The 20,799-nt window shown below is 41.6% G+C and overlaps 1 protein-coding gene across 1 annotated transcript in view; it reads right to left on the bottom strand.

Moving 5' to 3' along the window:
- Positions 1-895: 895 nt before the first annotated feature.
- The window catches only part of TCTN3 (tectonic family member 3), a 29,275-nt gene continuing 9,371 nt past the window's right edge, over positions 896-20,799 (bottom strand). The window contains exons 9-14 of the mRNA XM_070057496.1: positions 19,645-19,770; positions 18,031-18,137; positions 17,577-17,672; positions 17,157-17,310; positions 16,060-16,197; positions 896-1,904 (exon numbers count right to left, since the gene is read on the bottom strand). Of these exons, the coding sequence (XP_069913597.1) occupies positions 1,668-1,904; positions 16,060-16,197; positions 17,157-17,310; positions 17,577-17,672; positions 18,031-18,137; positions 19,645-19,770 (858 nt within the window). The 3' untranslated portion in view covers positions 896-1,667. The remainder of the gene's footprint in view (positions 1,905-16,059; positions 16,198-17,156; positions 17,311-17,576; positions 17,673-18,030; positions 18,138-19,644; positions 19,771-20,799) is intronic.

Genomic DNA, 20,799 nt, shown 5'->3' with positions numbered 1-20,799 from the left:
CTCCAAGCTCACCACTTCCTCCATGCTTACCCCTCACTAGTCTGGGCCACAGTGATTGTCTGCTTCTCTGAAAAAATAAGATTCCTGTGTCAAGAGTCAATCTTCTCCCACTAAACTGTCAGGTCGCTGAGTGGCTGTAACCTTACAATTTCATGTTTCACTGGAATCATTTTATTCTATTTTATTGTTTTTATTCAGTTCCTAATAAAAGGGACTTATGTTTAAAACAATTAGATTTAATAACATATCTTCCATCAAAAAGTTGCCTTAAATTACAAGGAGAGTGTAATTCTGTTCCAGGCCTAAAGGTTCATGCTTTCCATGTTTTCTACCTCAACTCCCAACTGGTTCTTCTTTATCTTTGAATGATGCTAGATTATCTTATAAAAAGCAGTTTTCTCAGGGCTGGCATTGTGCCCCAGCAGGTTAAGCTGTTGCTTAAGATTCTACATCCCACATGGGAACACCAATTCCAGTCCTGGCTGCTCAGGTATTAATTGATGGAGTACCTGGGAAGGCAGCAGCAGATGGCCCAAGTGCTTGGGCCCCTGCCACCTACATGGGAGACCTGGATGGGGTTCCAGGCTCCTAGCCTCCGCCTGGACCAGCCCCAGCTGTTGTAGCCACTTGGGGAGTGAATCAGCAGGTGGAAGATCTCATTCTTTCCCTGTACCTCTTCCTCTCAAATAAATAAAATAAAAATTTTTTTAAAGGCAGTTTTCTCTGCAAACCAGAGTTTTCGATTTGGCCAGTCAGGCAAGGCACTTTGTAACCTACCATTACCTTAGGATAAGATGTAGATTCAATGCTGAAATCACTACTAATGTCAATACCACAAAATTGGAGTCTTCAGAGTGATTCTCCCACAAAAAGAACTCAAGTTCTCTGATCAGAATGCTGTTGTGCTATTTAAGAACATTTATTTTTTTTAAACTTCACACACTTAGAAAAGTAAGTGACAGAACACAAGTCAATTAACTTCTGCTGTGCTGCTGGAATTAGTACAACAAAGTTCTCTATCAGCTTTATCTCTCTTCACCACAATGGAGGGAAAGAAAGAACAGAAATGAATGGTAGGTCATTTGATGGTAGAAAAGGGAGCTGGGATTCCACATTCACTTTGGAACCTGAGTAGAAAGAACTGCTTTCCCCATTCATGCCTGGGCAAACAGTGTGGCCAGACATTGGCAAAGGAACCAGACAAAATATACAGCCAGCAGTTTTCCGTCCTAACAGTCAGCTCCTCTCAAGTCCAGAAGGCAATCACTTCTGAGTTCAATCTGGGTGACAGCAGGAGTATGTTCTCTGTCTGCTGGTTTTGACGGTGCCTGTGAGCAGATGGATAAAGATCTTGCAAACCTTTCATTGGGTATAACACAACAGGATGGGCAACAGGAAGGCTCCTTGCCTTCCCAGCTTGAGAAGCAGGGAATCTAATGTATATCTGGTAGCCTGCAGAGCCCTATGCAGTGAGGTATGATGGATGAAGTATTTTTTATTACTTTTTAAAAACATCTTCTTTCACACACAAAGATTCCTCCAGTTGATCCTCTATTATCGTAAATGTTCTCTCTAGTCATGAGCAGGTGAGAATCTATATAGCCAGGATCAATAGGCTGCCTCAGAGCTTCCCATAGGGAAAAATGAAATCTAATTATTCTTTTCCTTCACTTAGTTTCTAAGTTGAGAACTCCAAGTAGTAAGAGGCACAGGATAAGGCTGAGGGACACTGAACCTTTTTGAGAGTCTACTCCTCTGCTGAATGCCACTTTGAAGGGAAAGAAGAAATCAAATGGCAATTTCCAGTCCACTCTGGGCTGGCCTCTTGGAGGCTCTGGCTTCTGGGTAATGTCCACAAAATTCACAAGAGTTGTCAGAAATACTTCCGTTATTTGTTGGGAATCCTGCAAGAAGAAAGTGAATGACAGGTCAGTGCTCAATATCCATTATATGGCTTTCCAACTTGGCTGTCATTTTCCCTGAAGAAAAGCCAAAAATAAATTGCTCTAAGCAACGTGGCTCTTTTGCTCATTTTGGTCCTATGTAGTTCACTGAACGAGTCAAGGTAACAAGTTTCCTAGCAACGGTCCACGACACCAGAACGGTGAACATCTCTCTAAAGCTGACTCCAGCTTCCCCTCGTTAGGGAGCTGCCTGATACCAGAGAGGCCGGGCAGCAAAACCTACCAGCTCAAACCTATCAGCTCTCAGAAGGCTGCAGGCTCTAGAACAGTATAGTATGCACCTACAAGTAGAAGTAGCAGAGGAATTCTATTCTCTCAAATTGCAGAAGGAAAAGTGGAATTTCATGGAAAAATTGAAGATCTCAGTCATGTAGATTAAAAGAAAAATCATCAAATTTACAGCCTCTCAGGGTTAGAAAGGATCCTCCTAACTACACACCAGTTAAAGCCAAACCAAACAGATGCTCCCAAGAGAGGAGAACTTGTGAGGCTGACTCAGGTATTTGATCTAACAGATATAGCTTTTGGTAGTTACGGCTGCATTCTGATGATACCGGAATCATGTTTATCTGAAGTAAATTCCCTCTGTGCTTAGTAAGCAAATTTATGACAGTAATTTGACCATTCATAACTACCTGTGAAACCTGAAGATTTTTCTTGATTCACTTTTATTCACCCTGATGTTCATAAGACTACAGTCAGCACCAGGCTCTAGGAACATAATTTTACCTAGAATAACCCTTCTAGGGACTGCTATGTTTTGTTCGCTTGCTTTTTATATTTTATTTATTTATCTGAAAAGCAGAGGAACAGAGAGGAAGGAGGGGAGAAGGGGAGAGGAGGAGAGGGGGAAAGAGAGAGAGAGAGAGAAAGAGAGAGAGAGAGGAGAGGAGGAGAGGAGGAGAGGAGAGGATTTTTTATCTGCTGGTTCACTCCCCAAATGGCTGCAATGGCAGGGGCTGGGCCAGGCAGAAGTCAGGAGCCAGGAACTTCTTCTGGATCTCCAGATCTCCCAAGTAGGCTCAGGGGCCCAATACTTGTGCCATTCTCTGCTGCTTTCCTAGGTGCATTAGGAGGGAGCTGGATCTGAACTGGAGCAGCTGGGATCAAACCAGAGCCCATATGGGATGCTGGCACTGCCGATGGGGCCTTAACCTTCTTTGCTACAGCGCTAGCCCCTTGTTTGTTTTTTTATGGTGTGTACTGGGGTCAGCGTTGTGATACTCTTTTAACTGTCCTATTAACTCTCTTGGGTACACAGAACTAATATATTACCTAAGGTGCTGAAGGAACCATAGACATTCAAGGGTACCTGGCCTGGCTGAAGCTGTTGAGGGAATCCTGATTCCAGCCAGGCCTCCAGGACTGTTTGAAACTGACCACACAAAGAAAATGAGGAAGAGCTTTTTACTTAAGAATAAGCACTAGGTTTTTCTGGATGTTAACTGACAAAAGGATTGGTTAGAACTTCAGTTTTCCCTCAGGAACTTTGTAATTGGAAGAGGATATATTCAGTTTTTTGAGGAAAATTTGCAGTTGACATTATTGGAATATGTTAATGGTGTTATTTAATTTCACTGCAGAATGCCTGATGTACTGTACTGGCCAGGATGGGTAGAAATACTTTGGGATGGGAAATAGAAGTGGTAATAAATTTTTGGCTTTGGGTTCAATGCTATCTAGGATTTAATGAATGTGCTATTTTGACCAATGTCAGAGCCTTCAGGAAGAAGATCACTTTTAAATTGTCTACCAGTTGTTCCAGGAGGATATGCAAAGGAGCTATAGCTGGAATTCAGGCAGCGGTCTCGTGATCAAAGAGTGTAGTACTACATTAGGAAGCCTAGTGGTTGACTCACCTAACATTTTTAGTAAAAAAAAATTGGTATGTTGATATGTCCAGCTCTCTTTAATTAGATTAAAACTCAGGCCTGGAAAAGAGTAGTGTCAGTAGTGTACTAAACTTCCCAAAGCAGGGAATTTCTGGAGCCCTGAGGTTAGCGTATACCATAACTGACCTAAGATACCCATGAGCACAAGGCAACCTTTCCACCCGTGTCTACTCAGGCATGTATTTTTAGGTCTATCATGGTGCTTTAGTGGCTTGGAAACCCCACATGACAGAAGCTGTCTGAACAGTTATTCTTTCTGATTCCCCCTGATATGTGCTCAGCAAGAGTTACTACTAGACTTGATTTTAGGACAGCACTGTAAAGACATGTCTTTCCCAATCCAGCAGGAATCAGGACACCTCCATCTTCACTGAAATAGGAGACATCATAATATGTGAAAACAGAAAGCAAGGTTTCATTAAAGGAAAGAAGGCCAAACCTAAAAGCCTTCAGAAACTACCAGCAAGGAGACCTCTGCAGAAGCCCCAAAGACTCAATAATAGGAGATGAGGGAGATGGGATCAGACAGATGGCCACTGAATGGGATCTTCTTACTGCAATCAGTTCTATACTTTCACAAGAGACTGGATGATTTAATTCAAAGAAATTAGACTTAGGGACAGTGGGTATAGAGAAGGACGGAGTGAGGAGTGGAATTAAAAATGGAGAGATAACTCTGTATAATGAAACCCCTTCTCTCTCTTAGCTCCAAATTACTGGCAGGTGGTCTTTTTTAAGAGTTATTTATTTATTTGAAAGGCAGAGTTGCACAGAGAGAGGGAGATACACAGAGACAGAGAGAGAGATATTCCATCCACTGGTTCAGTCTCCAGATGGCTGCCATCAGCTGCGGCAGGGCCAGGTGGAAGCCAGGAGCCAGGTCTCCTACATGAGCAGGGTCCCAAAGACTTTGGCCATCTTCTGCTGCCTTTCCCAGGCCATTAACAGGGAGCTGGATCAGAAGTGGAGCATCAAGGACTTGAACTGGTACCCATATCGGATGCCAGCATCGCAGGTGGAGGCTTTATCTGCTATGCTACAGCGTTGGCCCCTGGCAGGTGGTCTTATACCCAGACCCCTCATTCAGGAGGTTGACCAGCCTTTTCTGGAAAAACTTAATAGTCCCAGCAAAAGCACAATCTATACCAAATGAATAGAATAAACTCAGAGGAAACAGAGACAATGAAAGCTGAAGGTGTAAAGTTATTAACATCTTCAAAGATAGATAAGAAAAAGATAATATGACAAGAAATGTTGAATAAGAAGGGACTCTTACAAAAAAATGTGATAGCTAGAATAAAGAATTCAATAAAAAGTATAAAAGTAAACTAGTAGAACACTTTCAGGAAGAACACAAAGGTAGAGATAGATGATAACGAGAGAAAAGGAAAAAAAAAAAAAAAGAGGATCAATCAAGGGACCAGATTACAGATTAGCAGGAGTTCCAAAAAGAAAGAAAAGAGAAAATAGTGGATAGGAGATTATTAAACATGTAATAATTGATGTGTCAGAGAACTGATTTTTTTTTTTTTTTTTTTTGACAGGCAGAGTGGACAGTGAGAGAGAGAGAGACAGAGAGAAAGGTCTTCCTTTTGCCGTTGGTTCACCCTCCAATGGCCGCCGCACCGCGCTGATCCGATGGCAGGAGCCAGGTACTTCTCCTGGTCTCCCATGGGGTGCAGGGCCCAAGCACTTGGGCCATCCTCCACTGCACTCCCGGGCCATAGCAGAAAGCAGGCCTGGAAAAGGGGCAACCGGGACAGAATCCGGCGCCCCGACCGGGACTAGAACCCGGTGTGCCGGTGCCGCAAGGTGGAGGATTAACCTATTGAGCTGTGGCGCCGGCTAACAGATTTTTCTATTGTGAAAAGAACACCCAGGAGACACATGGTTAAGACACTGCTCAAGGCTGGCGCTGCGGCTCAACAGGCTAATCCTCCACCTGTGGCGCCGGCACACTGAGTTCTAGTCCCGGTCAGGGCGCTGGATTCTGTCCCGGTTGCCCCTCTTCCAGGCCAGCTTTCTGCTGTGGCCAGGGAGTGCAGTGGAGGATGGCCCAAGTGCTTGGGCCCTGCACCTGCATGGGAGACCAGGAGGAAACATCTGGCTCCTGGCTTTGGATCAGCACGGTGCACCGGCCGCAGCAGCACACCAGTCTTCTCTCTCTCACTGTCCACTCTGCCTGTCAAAAAAAAAAAAAAAAAAAAAAAAAAAAAAAAAAAAAAAAAAAGGAAAAAGAAAAAGACACTGCTCAGGACACCCACATCCCACATTGAAATGCCTGGGTTGGAGTCCCAGTTCCTATCTGATTGCAGAGCTCTCTGATGACGTGCAGCCTGGAAGGCAGCAGGTGATGGCTCAAGTAGTTGGATCCCTGCCACCCCTGTGTGAGACCCAGACTGAGTTCCAGGCTCCTGGCTTTGGCGTTTAAAATTCTGAGTGAAAATAATTTTCCATTTAGAATGTTATTACCTAGCCTAATGATCAATTAAGCATCATGATAATGACTAAATAAACTTATGTTTAGACATATGAAATTTAAAAAATGTGCTTTACTTATACTTTTCCCCTAAAGAGGTTGGGAGGACTTGAACTCTACCAAAACAAGACAGTAAACCAAGAGAAATGTATCTGTCCAATAAATCTAATGAAATCTAACACAGGAATTATAAAGAATTCCCAAGATGGCAGTAAGACAAAGTCCCATGACAACTGTTGGGCAGCAAGCAGTCCACACTATATCAGGTTATGGAGGTCTCCATGAGGAACACACAGGAAAACGTGGAACTGAGAGACCATATGGCAAGTCAACTGTTGGAAAATGGCACTGAGAGAAACTTTACAGAGCTAGTGGAGAATATGAAAGTCTTGGCCATTAGTTCAATGACAACTAAGAATGAAATATGAGAATAACTAATTTCAGGAAAAATCAAAAGTCTCACAAGGACTGAATTACTTGTGACAGCATTGTGGCTCACTGTATTAAACTACTGCTTGCAACACTGGGATCCCACGTCAGAGTGCCAATTTGAGTCCCGGCGGCTCTGCTTCTGATCCAGCTGCCCACTGATAGGCCAGGAAAGTCAGTGGACAGAAGCCCAAGTGTTTTGGCTCCTGCCACTCACGTGGGAGACTCAGATGGAAGTATGGGGATCCTAGATTTAACCTGGCCCAGATCTGGCTGTCGTGGCCATTTGGGGATTAAACTGCTGGATGAAAAATCTTTTTCTCTCTGTTGTTTCCTCTCTTCCTGTCACTCTTTCAAATAAATAATTTTTTAAAAATGAACTACTTGGCTCAGCATGAATACTTACATAATCATAATAATGAAACACTGAATATTGGTTTAATAAGATATTTTGGGGGCTGGTGTTGTAGCTTAGCAAGTAAAACCACCACCTGTGATGCCAACAACCCTTATGGGTGTCAGTTCGTGTTCCAGCTCCTTCACTTTTATTCCAGCTTCCTGCTAATGGCTTGGGAAAAGCAGAAGATGGCCCAAGTGCTTGGGCCCCCATATCCAAGGGAGACCAAGAAGAAACTCCTGGCTCCTGGCTTCGACCTGGCTCAGCCCTGGCTGTTGCAGCCACTTGGGGAGTGAATCTGTGGATGGAAGATCTCTCTCTGTCTCCCCTCTCTCTGTAACTCTTTCAAATAAATAAATAAATAAATCTTTTATTTAAAAAGATAAAAGGTATTTTGGTATAACTCCAGTGGGAAGACAGGAGGAGAGTAACAGCACCTATGAAAATAAGAAGACAATGCATCCTCTCAGAAAATGATGATTCAGGAGATAACTATACACAATGCTTTGAAGTCAAGCAAAATATAGAAGGAAACAGCAAAAGAGTTAGAGGTAATTTCTGGAGAGCAGGAGGGTGAGGGGGGCTATGCAGCTGTATTTTTAAGCAGATTCTCTTTTCTGGCATTTTTTTTTTTAAACTTTAAAAATGCATGTAGTATTACTTTGGTAAATTATATAATTATCAACTAACTTGATCACTTATAATAATTAAATAGTATCTGGCCGGCGCCACGGCTCACTAGGCTAATCCTCCACCTTGTGGCACCAGCACACCGGGTTCTAGTCCCGGTCGGGGCGCCGGATTCTGTCCCGGTTGCCCCTCTTCCAGGCCAGCTCTCTGCTGTGGCCAGGGAGTGCAGTGGAGGATGGCCCAAGTGCTTGGGCCCTGCACCCCATGGGAGACCAGGAGAAGCACCTGGCTCCTGCCTTCGGATCAGCGCGGTGTGCCGGCTGCGGCAGCCATTGGAGGGTGAACCAACGGCAAAAGGAAGACCTTTCTCTCTGTCTCTCTCTCTCACTGTACACTCTGCCTGTCAAAAAATAAAAAATAAAAAAAAATAATTAAATAGTATCAGTCCAACATGCAGGGGAACTGAAATATAAGGAGGACTTCACAGCTTCAACAACTTGTGTTGTCCTAACTCAGGCTAAGGGAGCTGGGCTTTTCTGTCCCCTAAGTCACTGGGTAAGGGTCATATGGAGTGGCTGGCACCAGCACCCGACAGGTAAAGTGGATTCTAGTAAGCAAAACAAAGAAGGAAGAAAACCTCAGGCATATCCATCAAAATAGGGAGGGCGGAGGGATGAAATACAAGGGTACTGCAAATGCAAAATCACTTTTAGGGATAGTCCAGAGTCTCATGTACAAAATGTAAAAGAACAGGATGAAATGCCCAAATTAAATGCTACCTCTCATCCTTGACTTCCCCCACAACTTGTACATCTAAATACTCAAGTCCTACCTATGGCACCTCTAAATCTTCTGAATTCTGCCTACTTTTCAGAGTCTACAGAGCTGCCACCCAGGTTCAGGCCACCAGTGTCACCTGGGGAATTTCTACAGCAGTGCTTAGAATTGTTCCAATTTTACCTCAGAATTGCTTCCCCTCTTCCAGGGATGGTAGCTATCTTTGTTCACCACTGTATAAGTCGCTCCAGGCATGGTACATGGCCCAGAGTAAGTTAGGACAAAGAACGAGAGGTGCTTTTGGAGATAAGGAACTACAAAATAAGGATAAATCTCAAGGTAGAAAGTATGTCATAGCTATTTAAGAGTCAGCACCCATGCCAGTGCTACAGTGCAGCAGGTAGAGCCGCCATCTGTAGTGCCAGCATCCCACACGGGTGCTGGTTTGAGTCCTGGCTGTTCCACTTCTGATCCAGCTTCTTGCTAATGTGCACGGGAAAACAGTGGAGAATGGCCCAAGTGCTTGGGCCCCTGCACCCACGTAGGAGACCAGGATGAAGCTCCTGGCTCTGGCCTGGCCCAGCCCTGGTCCTTGCAGCCATTTGGGGAGTGAACCAGCAGATGGAAGATCTTTCTTCCCTCTCTTGCTGTCTCTCCCTGTCTCACTTTAACTCTTTCAAATAAATCAAAAAATAATCTTAAAAAAATGAAAGTCAGTAACCAAAGATCTATTTGACCCCTTATCCTTTCTACGACAATGTAATTAGGATACCTAAAGGCTGTGTTTCATCATTCATCCATATCTTTATTAATATTTCATATGAAATGTTTATTCATTTATCTATGTTCATAATTGTAAGGAGGTTTCAAATAAGTGCAACCTACTAGATACTAAAATAAAAAGCCTTTTTAATTGTACTTACCAAGTCACCGGATAATACTGAATGTCATTAACCCATTTTATAATCTGAGTTTTAGTACCAAATGAAGAATAATGGTTTTGAGTTATGTTCAGTGTATTATATTTGAATTCTGAAATCTAAAGTTCTTATATTTTCATTCTTAAACATATGTGTAGGCAAAATGAGAGAATTCATTATTTAGCATGCACAGCAAGAAGTGCATTGAAAAAAGTGCCCTCAGATCTGGTCATCTCATTTCTTTCATCAAGACAGACAAAAGACCCACCGCCAAGTCAGCACATTTCTTTTCCTGTGGATCCAGTTCTGTTATGTATGGTTGACTTAATTTATTTTTACTTAAAAGCTATAATATTTTATGATGTTTACTTCAGAAATTACCACCAACAATTCTATTGTAAACTTTATAAGATTTTGGGAGTTTATTTGTTCCAATTCAGTTTACAATGGAGCAAAATCCTTCATCCTCAAATAAGATTTACTTTGTAACAACATGAAGAGTTCACGCTAGGTTTTGCTTGACTTTGGTCATAGGAAATATATATTACATCTTCATAATCACAATGTTTAATTTTTTTATTGGAGAAGCAGAGAGAGAAACAGAGACTGAGAGATAGAGACAGAGCAAGCAAGACAGCAATTGAGCAAGCGAGAGACAGAAGAGAGCTCCCTTCTGTTGGTCTATTTCCCAAATGCCTGTGATGGCAGGGAGTGGGCAAGCCGGAAGCTGAGAGCTCAATTCATGTCTCCAATGCAGGCGGCAGAGACCCAAAGACTTAAGCCACTGCCTGCTGCCTCCCAGAGTCTGCACTGGCAGGAAACTGGAATTGGGAACTGCTGCTGGGATTCAAACCCAGGCTTACAGACCATGTTAACTGCTAGGCCAAAAGCCTGCCCCTATGATCACAATTTTCAATCCTTTTATGTTAACCCCACATGTCAAAGCACTACAAGTGAAAATTGTCATTATTAAGGAAAAAGCTGCAACTAACATCTCTTAGATTTATGTTTTATGGGTATATTCAAACAATGCACAAGAACAAATTCATCTGTGGCTTACATGTGTAACACATTATTGAGCTGTGAAAGTTCTTTATTCTAAACACAACTTTGTCAATATGTATTCTAAATATTTCCCCCTAGTGGCTTTCCTGCTCATTTTTCTGAATGTCTTTTTGATTTTAATATTTTTGAGGGTATAATTTATAAATAATAAAATATATACATCTTACATGTTTGGTTCATTGGGTTGTGACAGTTATATGTGCTATTTGCCAATACAAAACAAGATCTGGAATATGTTCACCATCTCAGTTCCTTTGTGTCCCCTTCCACATTATTCCCTGCCCCTCTCCCACAGCAACCATTTTCTGACTTTTATCACTGATGATGAGCTTTCCTTGTTTTTGTACTTCACATAAACAGAATCTTACAGCCCACTTCTGTGTGTGTGGCTTCCTTCACTCAAACATACTTGGGATTAATCTATGCTATTTTGTGTAGCAGTAATTCATTATGCTTAACTGCTAAGTAGCATTTTCCACTGTGTAAATATAATTTCCATTCTCCTTACGATGGATATTTGGGTCATTTCCAATTTTGTGATATTATCAATAAGGTTGCTATGAACTTTCTTTTACACATCTTTTTGGGGGCATATGTTTTAATTCCTCATTAGTGAATAACTAAATGTAAAATTATCGGGTCACAGGGAAGATACACTGATAAAGTTTAAGACCAGCTAGTTGTACCATTTTCCCTTCTTACTAGTAATTTATGAGAATTTCCAGTTATACGTTTCTTGGAACATGTTTATCAGTTTTTTTCAATTCTAGCTATTCTAGTGGGCATAAAGTAGTAACCTGGGGTTTTAATGATGGTGAATACCTTTTTATGTTTACTGGTCATGATGTAAAACAGTACCCAACAAAGGTAGAAAAACACTACTCTAATATCTGCATTTCTCTTTTCTGTTCTGCCACAAATCTTGATATGCCACTTTAATGGAAGGTTGGAACCAAGAAAATTATGATAAAAATAATGATGATATGGGGCCGGCACTGTGGCGTAGTGGGTAAAGCCACCACCTGCAGTGCCAGCATCCCATATGGGCGCTGGTTGAAGTCCTGGCTGCTCCACTTCTGATCCAGCTCTCTGTTATGGCCTGGGAAAGCAGTATAAGCCCAAGTCCTTGGGCCTCTGCACCAGCGTGGGAGACCCAGAAGAAGCACCTGGCTCCTGGTTTTGGATTGGCACAGCTCCAGCCGTTGTGGCCAATTGGGGAGTGAACCAGAGGATGGAAGACCTCTCTCTCTCTCTCTGCCTCCCCTCTCTGTGTAACTATGACTTTCAAATAAATAAATAAATCTTTAAAAATAATGATGATATGGCTGGCGCCGCAGCTCACTAGTCTAATCCTCCGCTGCGGTGCCGGCACCCAGGGTTCTAGTCCCGCTTGGGGCGCTGGATTCTGTCCCAGTTGCTCCTCTTCCAGTGCAGCTCTCTGCCGTGGCCTAGGAGTGCAGTGGAGGATGGCCCAGGTCCTTGGGCCCTGCACCCGCATGGGAGACCAGGAGGAAGCACCTGGCTCTTGGCTTCGGATTGGCGCAGCACGCCGGCTGTGGCGGCCACTTGGGGGGTGAACCAATGGAAAAAGGAAGACATTTCTCTCTGTGTCTCTCTCTCTCACTGTCTAACTCTGCCTGTTCAAAAAAAAAAAAAAAAAAAAAAAGATGATATGATGAGCAATATGTGCTGAGTACTCACTATGCACCAGGAGCTGAGCTAAGTGATTTCCTTTTCTCTTACTTAATCTAAACAACTGAATGAGTATTAATAATCTGTATTTCACAGAAGAGAAGACATAGAGAAATGAAATAACTTGACACACACCTACATCAGTGTGACTCAAAGGCCTCATGGTTACCTCATAAACTCCAGGCAATAGGTCTCCTAGGTAATCTAAAAAGCAGATGATCTACTTGGTGATGAACATGAATATTACAATTTTGGAAAGGTGTGGAGCCTTGGTCCTGTGATCTCACATTGTTTTTTACACTCACTTGCTTTGGTTTTGATTCTGAGTATTCTGTAAAATGACTTGTTTCTTCTCAAGAGATATATTTAAGTTTCAAAAAACTTTTTATGTAGGTATGATACATGGTGTATGTTTCAATCCCTAAACTTTTAAGATTGCTCTCAAGGCCTTATAATTATAAAATTATAAGCAGAGGAATGCCATGTAAAATAAATGCTATCTATTTCATGAGTTTGTTGTGAGAATTCAACAGTCAAAAAAAAAAAACAAAACCTACCACTACATGTCACATAGTAAATATTCAATGTTTACTATTATTATTATTATTCAAGTACAAGAAGGGAAGTCTACACAACCTTTGTCTTTGTATTTCCTCTACTATATAGTTTGTCCTTGGAAACGCTCCAAAAATTTTGGTACTTCACTTCTTTTTTATAATAATAGCACCTTAAAATGTTTCTATAATTATCTCTATACAATTAAAATCATCACGCAATTCAGTTCAAAATTCAACTGACCATCTTGCAGCTTGATTTCAAGGTTCATAAACACAAATGCCTACCAGCCTAATCAGGTAACCTGAATGACAAAAGTGGGATGGCCACGGTTAGCTAGGTGTAAGTTTTGTGAATGGAGCAAAAGTATGCTATAGGGTATGGAGAATAGGGTACAATGGTATAGGAGTATATGGGTATAGGAGAATAGGGTATAGGTAGGTTCCACCATTCAGTGACAAGATTTTATACCATACAGGAATATCATAGAGTCTTCACTGAAATCTGGATAGCTAGGTAAAATTTCCTTATCATGGTGGCAAAAATTAAGATAACAAAAACAACTGTGGACCAAACAACACAAGTCTACCCAGAGTAAATAAAGCCCCACAGGCTGCCAGTTTGTGCCTCAGCTTTAGTTTCATGCCATCATTCGGAGACACAAGCTGACTGGCACGGCCTGGGTGAGCCCATTCTCGACTGTTAACTTCCACGTGGAGAAGAGTCCTGGATGATACACAGTCTACAAGTACTAAGTCCTTCTCTTTCTCATTTCAGAAACTCTGTGACATGTACACTGGTGTTCTTGGATAAGTTATGAAATACTGGGAAAAAATTTTCATAGGAAGTCCTGAGAGACAAGCCTTGTGGATAGGGAAGTGATTTAAAATTAAAGACAAATAATCATAAATGCATAAAGACAAAAAGAACTATATTTATGTGCTTTCAGGAGAAAATTCCCATTCAAGATCCAGGAGGTTAAAAAATACTTTCTATGCAGATGAAAATTACTCTAGAGTATTTCAGGCATGGAAAGCCAAGACACTCTGGCAAAAAAAAAAAAAAAGAAAAGGAAATTACCTAAATGAAAGATCTCCGCGAGTGAGATCCCAGTGGAAAGAATAGGTCATCAAAGAAGGAGGTACCTTTCTCTGAAGGGAGGAGAGAACTTCCACTCTGACTACGACCTTGTCTAAATATGATCAGAGTCAGTGAACTCAAAAGGCTTCCATAGCCTTGGCAACTCATGACAAGAGCCTAGGGTGATTACTGAGGTCATACACAAGAGTGTCAATTTGTTAAGTCAACAACAGGAGTCACTGTGCACTTACTCCTCATGTAGGATCTCTGTCCTTAATGTGCTGTACATTGTGATTTAATGCTATAACGAGTACTCAAACAGTATTTTTCACTTTGTGTTTCTATGTGGGTGCAAACTGTTGAAATCTTTACTTAATATATGCTAAACTGATCTTCTGTATATAAAGAGAATTGAAAATGAATCTTGATGTGAATGGAAGGGGAGAGGGAGTGGAAAAGGGGAGGGTTATGGGTGGGAGGGAAGTTATGGGGGGGGAAGCCATTGTAATCCATAAGCTGTACTTTGGAAATTTATATTTAACACATTTGTTTCATAGTTCAAACTTTTACAAAGACACGGCTACTTAATGGAGATGAGCTTTAAAGAAGTGAACATTTTTGCATATTCATAATGACTTTTGTAAATCCCTTACAGCACCCTAAGTAAAGGAATACAGTTTTGTATACACCATACCACCTCTCAATAAGTTCAGACTAGACGACTATTACGTTTGGTTTTATAGAGGGAGGAAACTAACCTGAAAAGTCAACTTCTGCTAAACACTACAAAAGATACTGGTTAAAATATCGAGACAAGAAAGAGGTACCAGGTGGCTTCAACGTCTAGCAGAATCAGAGAACAATCCTGTGGGTATCTTCTTGTGTATGTTGTGAAAACAGGAATCCAGAAATAAAGAGGAAAGATAGAAAAATTTGACACTGGATTTAATGTAGAGTCTATGAGATCGAGTCTCACAGAAATAATTCTATTTTATTCACTAAACCAACACTGGAGGAGAATGGAATCTTACCATTAAGGCAGTTTCTGGTAACTTGAGTGTTAACCCCATTTACAAGCATAAAGAAACTACTGCAAGGGAGGGTTAAAAGCATTTTACTTCTGACCTATATGCAGCCTGAAGCTTCTTCTTTTCTGGAAAGTAACGCAATGCATAAGAATTTTAACCTGTTTTAGTTTCTATTAAACCAGGTGTTTAGCCAACTGGTTAAGATGCCCACATCCCACACTGGAATGCCTGGTTCGATTCCTGGCCCTGGCTCCTGACTCTAGCTTTTAGCTAATGTAGATCCTGGCAGGCGGCAGTGATGGCTCACGTAATTGCATGCTTGCCACCCTGGGCGTTCCCAGCTCCTTGCTTCAGCTGTGGGCACTGGGAGAGTGAACCAGAGGTGGGAAAGCTTTCTCCACCTCCCCCTCTCTCTCTCCTTCTCTCTGCCTTGCCCTCTCTGTCTGCCTCTTCAAACAAATTAAAAACAAAAAGCTTCAAACTCTTCAATTAAAAAAAGAAGTTAATAAACTGGGTTACAAGTTTACACGTGAATCACTTTACTAGGATCTAATAATTTCTAAGTAAAATGAAAATACCATGTTTCCAAGCATCTAAAGCTAAGCATTAGGTTCTAAAAGCAAGGCAGACACTAAAGCTATCTGAAGGCACACTATACACCATAAACAATAGGAATATGTTTACTACAGATGAAAGCATTTATTTACTGCAGCACATACAACTAAGAATTAGTGACTACAAACCAGTCACAGCCTTATTTTAATAATTCACAGGTTCAGAGATGCTCCTATAATTATGTGGTGGTCACATTCAACACATATTTCTGGAAAACGTTTTCTGGGGTTGAATCCACAGTAGGGTAATAGTGCTAGGGTTACTTAAAAGAAATTAACTAATACTATAATCTGGAGTCAGGAACTTCTTTAAAAACTGGGTTATGGTGGACATTGGCTATAAGTCACCTTAACAACATTTTTAAGTAACCAGGCAGAAAGGATAAACTTCAAAATTAATTGTGCCAGCACATTCTAAACACACATTGGCTGGTAACATAAATTGGCTGTCAGAGTTAAAAATTTTGGTCATCAAATGGCTGATGAGACAATTTAGGCTTTGCAAGGCTTGGCAGTCTTTTATGAACCATGACTTACCCGTATTGTCTGGCACTGGTATAGGAATCGGGCTCTGGACACATGAGCTTGTGGATTGGACTGAAGGCCTAAATAAGCCCACAATACCTGGATCTCCAGGGAAACTGGTATGGTACAGCAAGAAGTACAGTTCATAGCCTGAAGAAGGATAAAGAAGTATTTGTTTTAATTGCCTGATTATTGCCTTCAGACAGTCTCCATGCATTAAATAGCAATTTTTAAAAATTATTTTCATGTTATTTGAAAGGCAGAGAGAGAGAGAGAGAGAAAGAGAGAGAGAGGGAGGGAGGAAGGGAGGGAGAGAAGGAAAGAGAAAGACAGAGAGAGATTGTCCATTTAGTGGTTCACTCCCCAAATGTCTGCAATAGTGCAACAGTCAGGACTGGGCCAGGCCAAAGCCAGGAGCCCAGAAGTCAATCTGAATCTCCCATGTGGGTGTCATGGACCCAGTGACTTGAGCCATCACTGCTGCCTCCCACAGTCTGCATTGGAGGGAAGCTGGTGTCAGGAACCAGAGCTGGGAATCAAACCCAGGCACTCTGATGTGGAATGTGGGCACCTTAGCCTCTAAGAAGAATGCCTGCTCTAAGCAGTCTGTTTTGAAGGCTTCAGGCAGCCATGAAAGTTTCTGGAATACAAATAGGATATACTTAAAGCAGTAGTTTGGTGGGACTAATTGCAAGATGCAGGAACAATTCATATGATTTCCATTTTTAACCTGTTAATGTATTTTTTTGTAAATAAATATTAAATTTTTATAACAGGAAGAGTATAACTGAAGAGTGTATTGATGAAAGGAGTATAATCATGAAATTTCTGATGAGCAAATATTCAAGTAAATGAGAGAGTATTTGAAAAATATGGTTATTTTTGAACCATAATCTCTAGATTTTCTATCTTTAATTTTTTTTCCAAGTAAGGAAAATAAGTTATGTGTAAGCCTAACTTGAAATAATTACTTCAAATGGACAGATTTCTTATATCCTTTCTCCTATGTTACACATTATCTGTGGAAAGAGCTGGGTTTTAACCTTATTATCTGTAATTCACAAAGGAGTAAAATGAGCCATCATCAGAAAGTGTATTTCTCTCCTTACTGAAACACTGCAGCTCTTGCTGAGGATCCTGGTCCACCCTCCTCTCTGGGCCGGGTCTGCATCACCAAAGATGGCAACATGCTCCGGTCTTGGCTGTCCATGAAGAGCCTGATAAATCTCCTGCTGCTGGCCACGGCAGCCATCCTTTGACAGCCTGCAATTAAACACCATGAAGCCAGGAGTCCAGTGCTAACATACTACTGTAACCACATCAGCATATTAATCCATGCATTAGAAATGGCATGATAAAGCAGACTGGAGGAAATAATCCTCACTAGGAATTGAGGACTATCAAAAAACTCTTAGCAATGTTACTTAGGTTAAATGACTATTTCTTACAAGCTTTCTCTAAACTGTCATTTCAAATATAAGTTACCATATCAGTATTTTCCCTACAAGTAGGGACAAGCAAAGACTTACCTGAGCTTGCATCCAGACATTGCATTTACTCCAAATTGTACTTCATGTCTCTTAACGGAGCAAATTCCATTACCCTGACTCTGCAAGAGGGTCATCCAAGGTAGAAAGGTGATTATCAAGGAGATCAGAACAAAAAACATGTGAGGATTGGGAAATTTATGCATCACTGTTCCTTTAACACTATTTATATTTGAGTAGTATCAGGATATTGTTCAAGTCACAAATTTTTCTTTTCCTGCAGTGATTAAAAAACACAGTGACAAATACTGTTTTTTCAAAAATTGCTTTAAAGCTGCTGTTATCAACATTTGAGAGTAGAGTTGTAGCTTGGTAAAGAAAATGATAAATACCTAAAAATATGGGGAAAGCTTGAGAAATGGAAACTCAAAAAGATCAACCATTGCAGCTTTTCTCATTGGACTGTAACAGGACACCCTCTTCGAAAAAGGATACTGAGTGACTCATGTCCCCAGTTAAAGCCAAGAGTGGCTTCCCAACAATGTAGCCAGGATTCCCGCTTCTAGGTCCAGGAAGAGAAGCAGCTGTGCTCTGTTCAAAAGACTGTAGAAAGAGTGAAGAAAAGTCAGCTGTGGAGACCAGCATGCTATACTCTGTTCCACTACTGGGCTTCATCCCCTTCTTTAAGACAATTCAGTGAGCTACACAGAACAATCTGCTTCTTTGCACAGTATTGCATTTTGCAGAAGTTTTTACTCCAGTGCTTTACTTTTTTTCTAACTCACTAAAATAAATCCTAAATGATCTGACTACTGAAATTCACGTTACATTTACCAAGGATTACAACCAAGGATCAACCAAGAATTCCTTAACCTTGTTTTTCAAACATTATCAGGGGTGGGTATTTGGCACAGCAGTTAAGATATCATGTGGAACACCTGCATCCTATAAAGGAGTGCCTGGTTCTGATCTTGGCTCCTTCCCTTCTGACACAGCTTCCTGCTAACGTACACCTCTGGGAGGCATCTAGTGATGGCTCAAGTACTTGAGTCCTTACCACCAAAGTGGGAGACTTGGAATGAGTTCTGGAGTCCTGACTTTGGCCTGGCAAGCTGTGACTGTTGCAGGCATCTGAGAACTGAACCAGGGTTGGTCTGTCTTTTTAATAAGATGAAGATAATTAAAAAAAAATACTGTTAATTTAGGGCTATATTCAATCTTGCTGAAGCCAAAGAATTTACATGTATTTATTTCTAAAGATTTATTAATTTTATTATTTGAAAGACAGAGTTAGAGAGAGGCTGAGAGAGAGAAAGAGAAAGAGAGAGAGAGAGAGAGAGAGAAAGTGAGTCTTCCATCTGCTGGTTTACTCCCCAAATGGCCGCAGCAGCCAGAACTGTGCCAATCCAAAGCCAGGAGCCTGGAGCTTCTTCCAGGTCTCCCATGTGGGTGCAGGGGCCCAAGGACTTGGGTCATCTCCACTGCTTTCCCAGGCCATAGCAGAAAGCTGGTTGGGAAGTGGAGCAGCTGGGATTCGAACTGGTGCCCATATGGGATGCTGGAACTGCAGGCAGTGGCTTTACCTGCTATGCCACAGTGCTGGCACCTACATATAATTTTTAAAAATATATTTTAATTAACTATAGACGTTCTAGAGATGCCATCTCTGAGAGACACAGGGCTTGGCTGATCACCTGAAGGTAAAACTGAGAAAAACTATTCTAGGTTCAAGAAAGAGGAAAGAAAGCAAAAGGGAAGAGAGAGGGATCAAAACTGGAAATTTTGGAAGTGAATAAAATACTGAATACCCAGAAATATGAGAAAAGCTAGTTAAAATTTTTCTGTAGAATGCTGGCTGAGTTAATGATTTAAAACAACTACTGAGAAAACAGTTTTGATATGAGATTGAAGTCCTGCTTTGCTAGGAGCCAGACAATCAGAGATGATGTCAATGAATAGGTATCTGCTGAACACCTAGCTGTTCTAGCTATCAAGATTGAAGTAGGTCTTTGCTTCTCATTCTGTTTTCCATGTATTACAGAAGCATAGAAACTATCTGTATCCCAGTATTTCCTCCCCTTCTGGTACCCTTTAGAAGGAGGGCCCTAACCCTGAAACGAATGATGAAGTGCTGCTGTAGGGAAGTTCCTGGTTCAACAGTCAGGTTGGTTTGTCCAAAACTGACAGTGACTGTCTGGATTCCAAAAGTCCCATTGGTCTCTATTTCATAGATGACCTGAAATACAAAAGAAGAGTCAATTAATAAAAAGTAATTACTGGGTTGATTATGTTTAGAACAGAAGAATCTCCATCTTGAAAAGTTTTATTGAAACTAAATGAGGGGGCTGGTGCTGTGGCATAGCTGGTAAAGCCGCCGCCTGCAGTGCTGGGATCCCATACCAGTTCAAGTCCCAGCTGCTCCACTTCCCATCCAGCTCTCTGCTATGGCCTGGGAAAGCCATGGAAGATGGCCCAAGTCCTTGGGCTCCTGCACCCTTGTGGGAGACCTGGAGGAAGCTTCTGGCTCCTACTTTAGGAATGGTGCAGCTCCAGCTGTTGCAGCCATCTGGGAGGAGTGAACCAACAGATGGAAAACCTCTCTTTCTCTCTCTAACTCTCTGTAACTCTGCCTTTCACATAAATAAATAAACCTTTTTTTTAAAAAAAAAAGAAACTAAATGAGGAAGACTGGGAGCCTGCACTGTGGCATAGCAGGTAAAGCTTCCGCCTGCAATGCCGGCATCCCATATGGGCACCAGTTTGAGACCTGGCTGCTGCACTTCCAATCCAGCTCTCTGCTATGGCCTGGGAAAGCAGTGGAAGATGGCCCAAGTCCTTGGGCCCCTGCACCAGCGTGGGAAACCAGGAAGAAGCTCCTGGCTCCTGGCTTCAGACTGGCGCATCTCCAGCTGTTGTGGCCAATTGGGGGTTGAACCAGCAGATGGAAGATCTATCTCCTTCCTTCTCTCTTTCTGCCTCTCATTCTCTCTGTGTAACTCTTTCAATAAATAAATCTTTTTAAAAATGAGGCAAACTGAATATATTCTTAAAAATGCCAAACATAAATACCAAGAAAACATATGTTGACTTCACATTATACTTGTATGTGAAAAAAGACTGGATGGAGCTCTCTGAAAGGGCTCATGGGAGGGGTGAGTTTATGATAAGCATTGAAAGGAAGAAGAAGAAATCACTGATTGTGGACAGAGGTGAGCAAAAGCAGAAGCCAAGGTGAACCTGGAAGGAAACCAGTTTATCTGGCTCT

The sequence above is a fragment of the Oryctolagus cuniculus genome, chromosome 15, assembly GCF_964237555.1.
Source record: "Oryctolagus cuniculus chromosome 15, mOryCun1.1, whole genome shotgun sequence".
NCBI lineage: Eukaryota > Metazoa > Chordata > Mammalia > Lagomorpha > Leporidae > Oryctolagus > Oryctolagus cuniculus.
The sequence above is the reverse complement of the archived record's forward strand: the minus strand, read 5'-3'. Positions and strand labels throughout refer to the sequence as shown.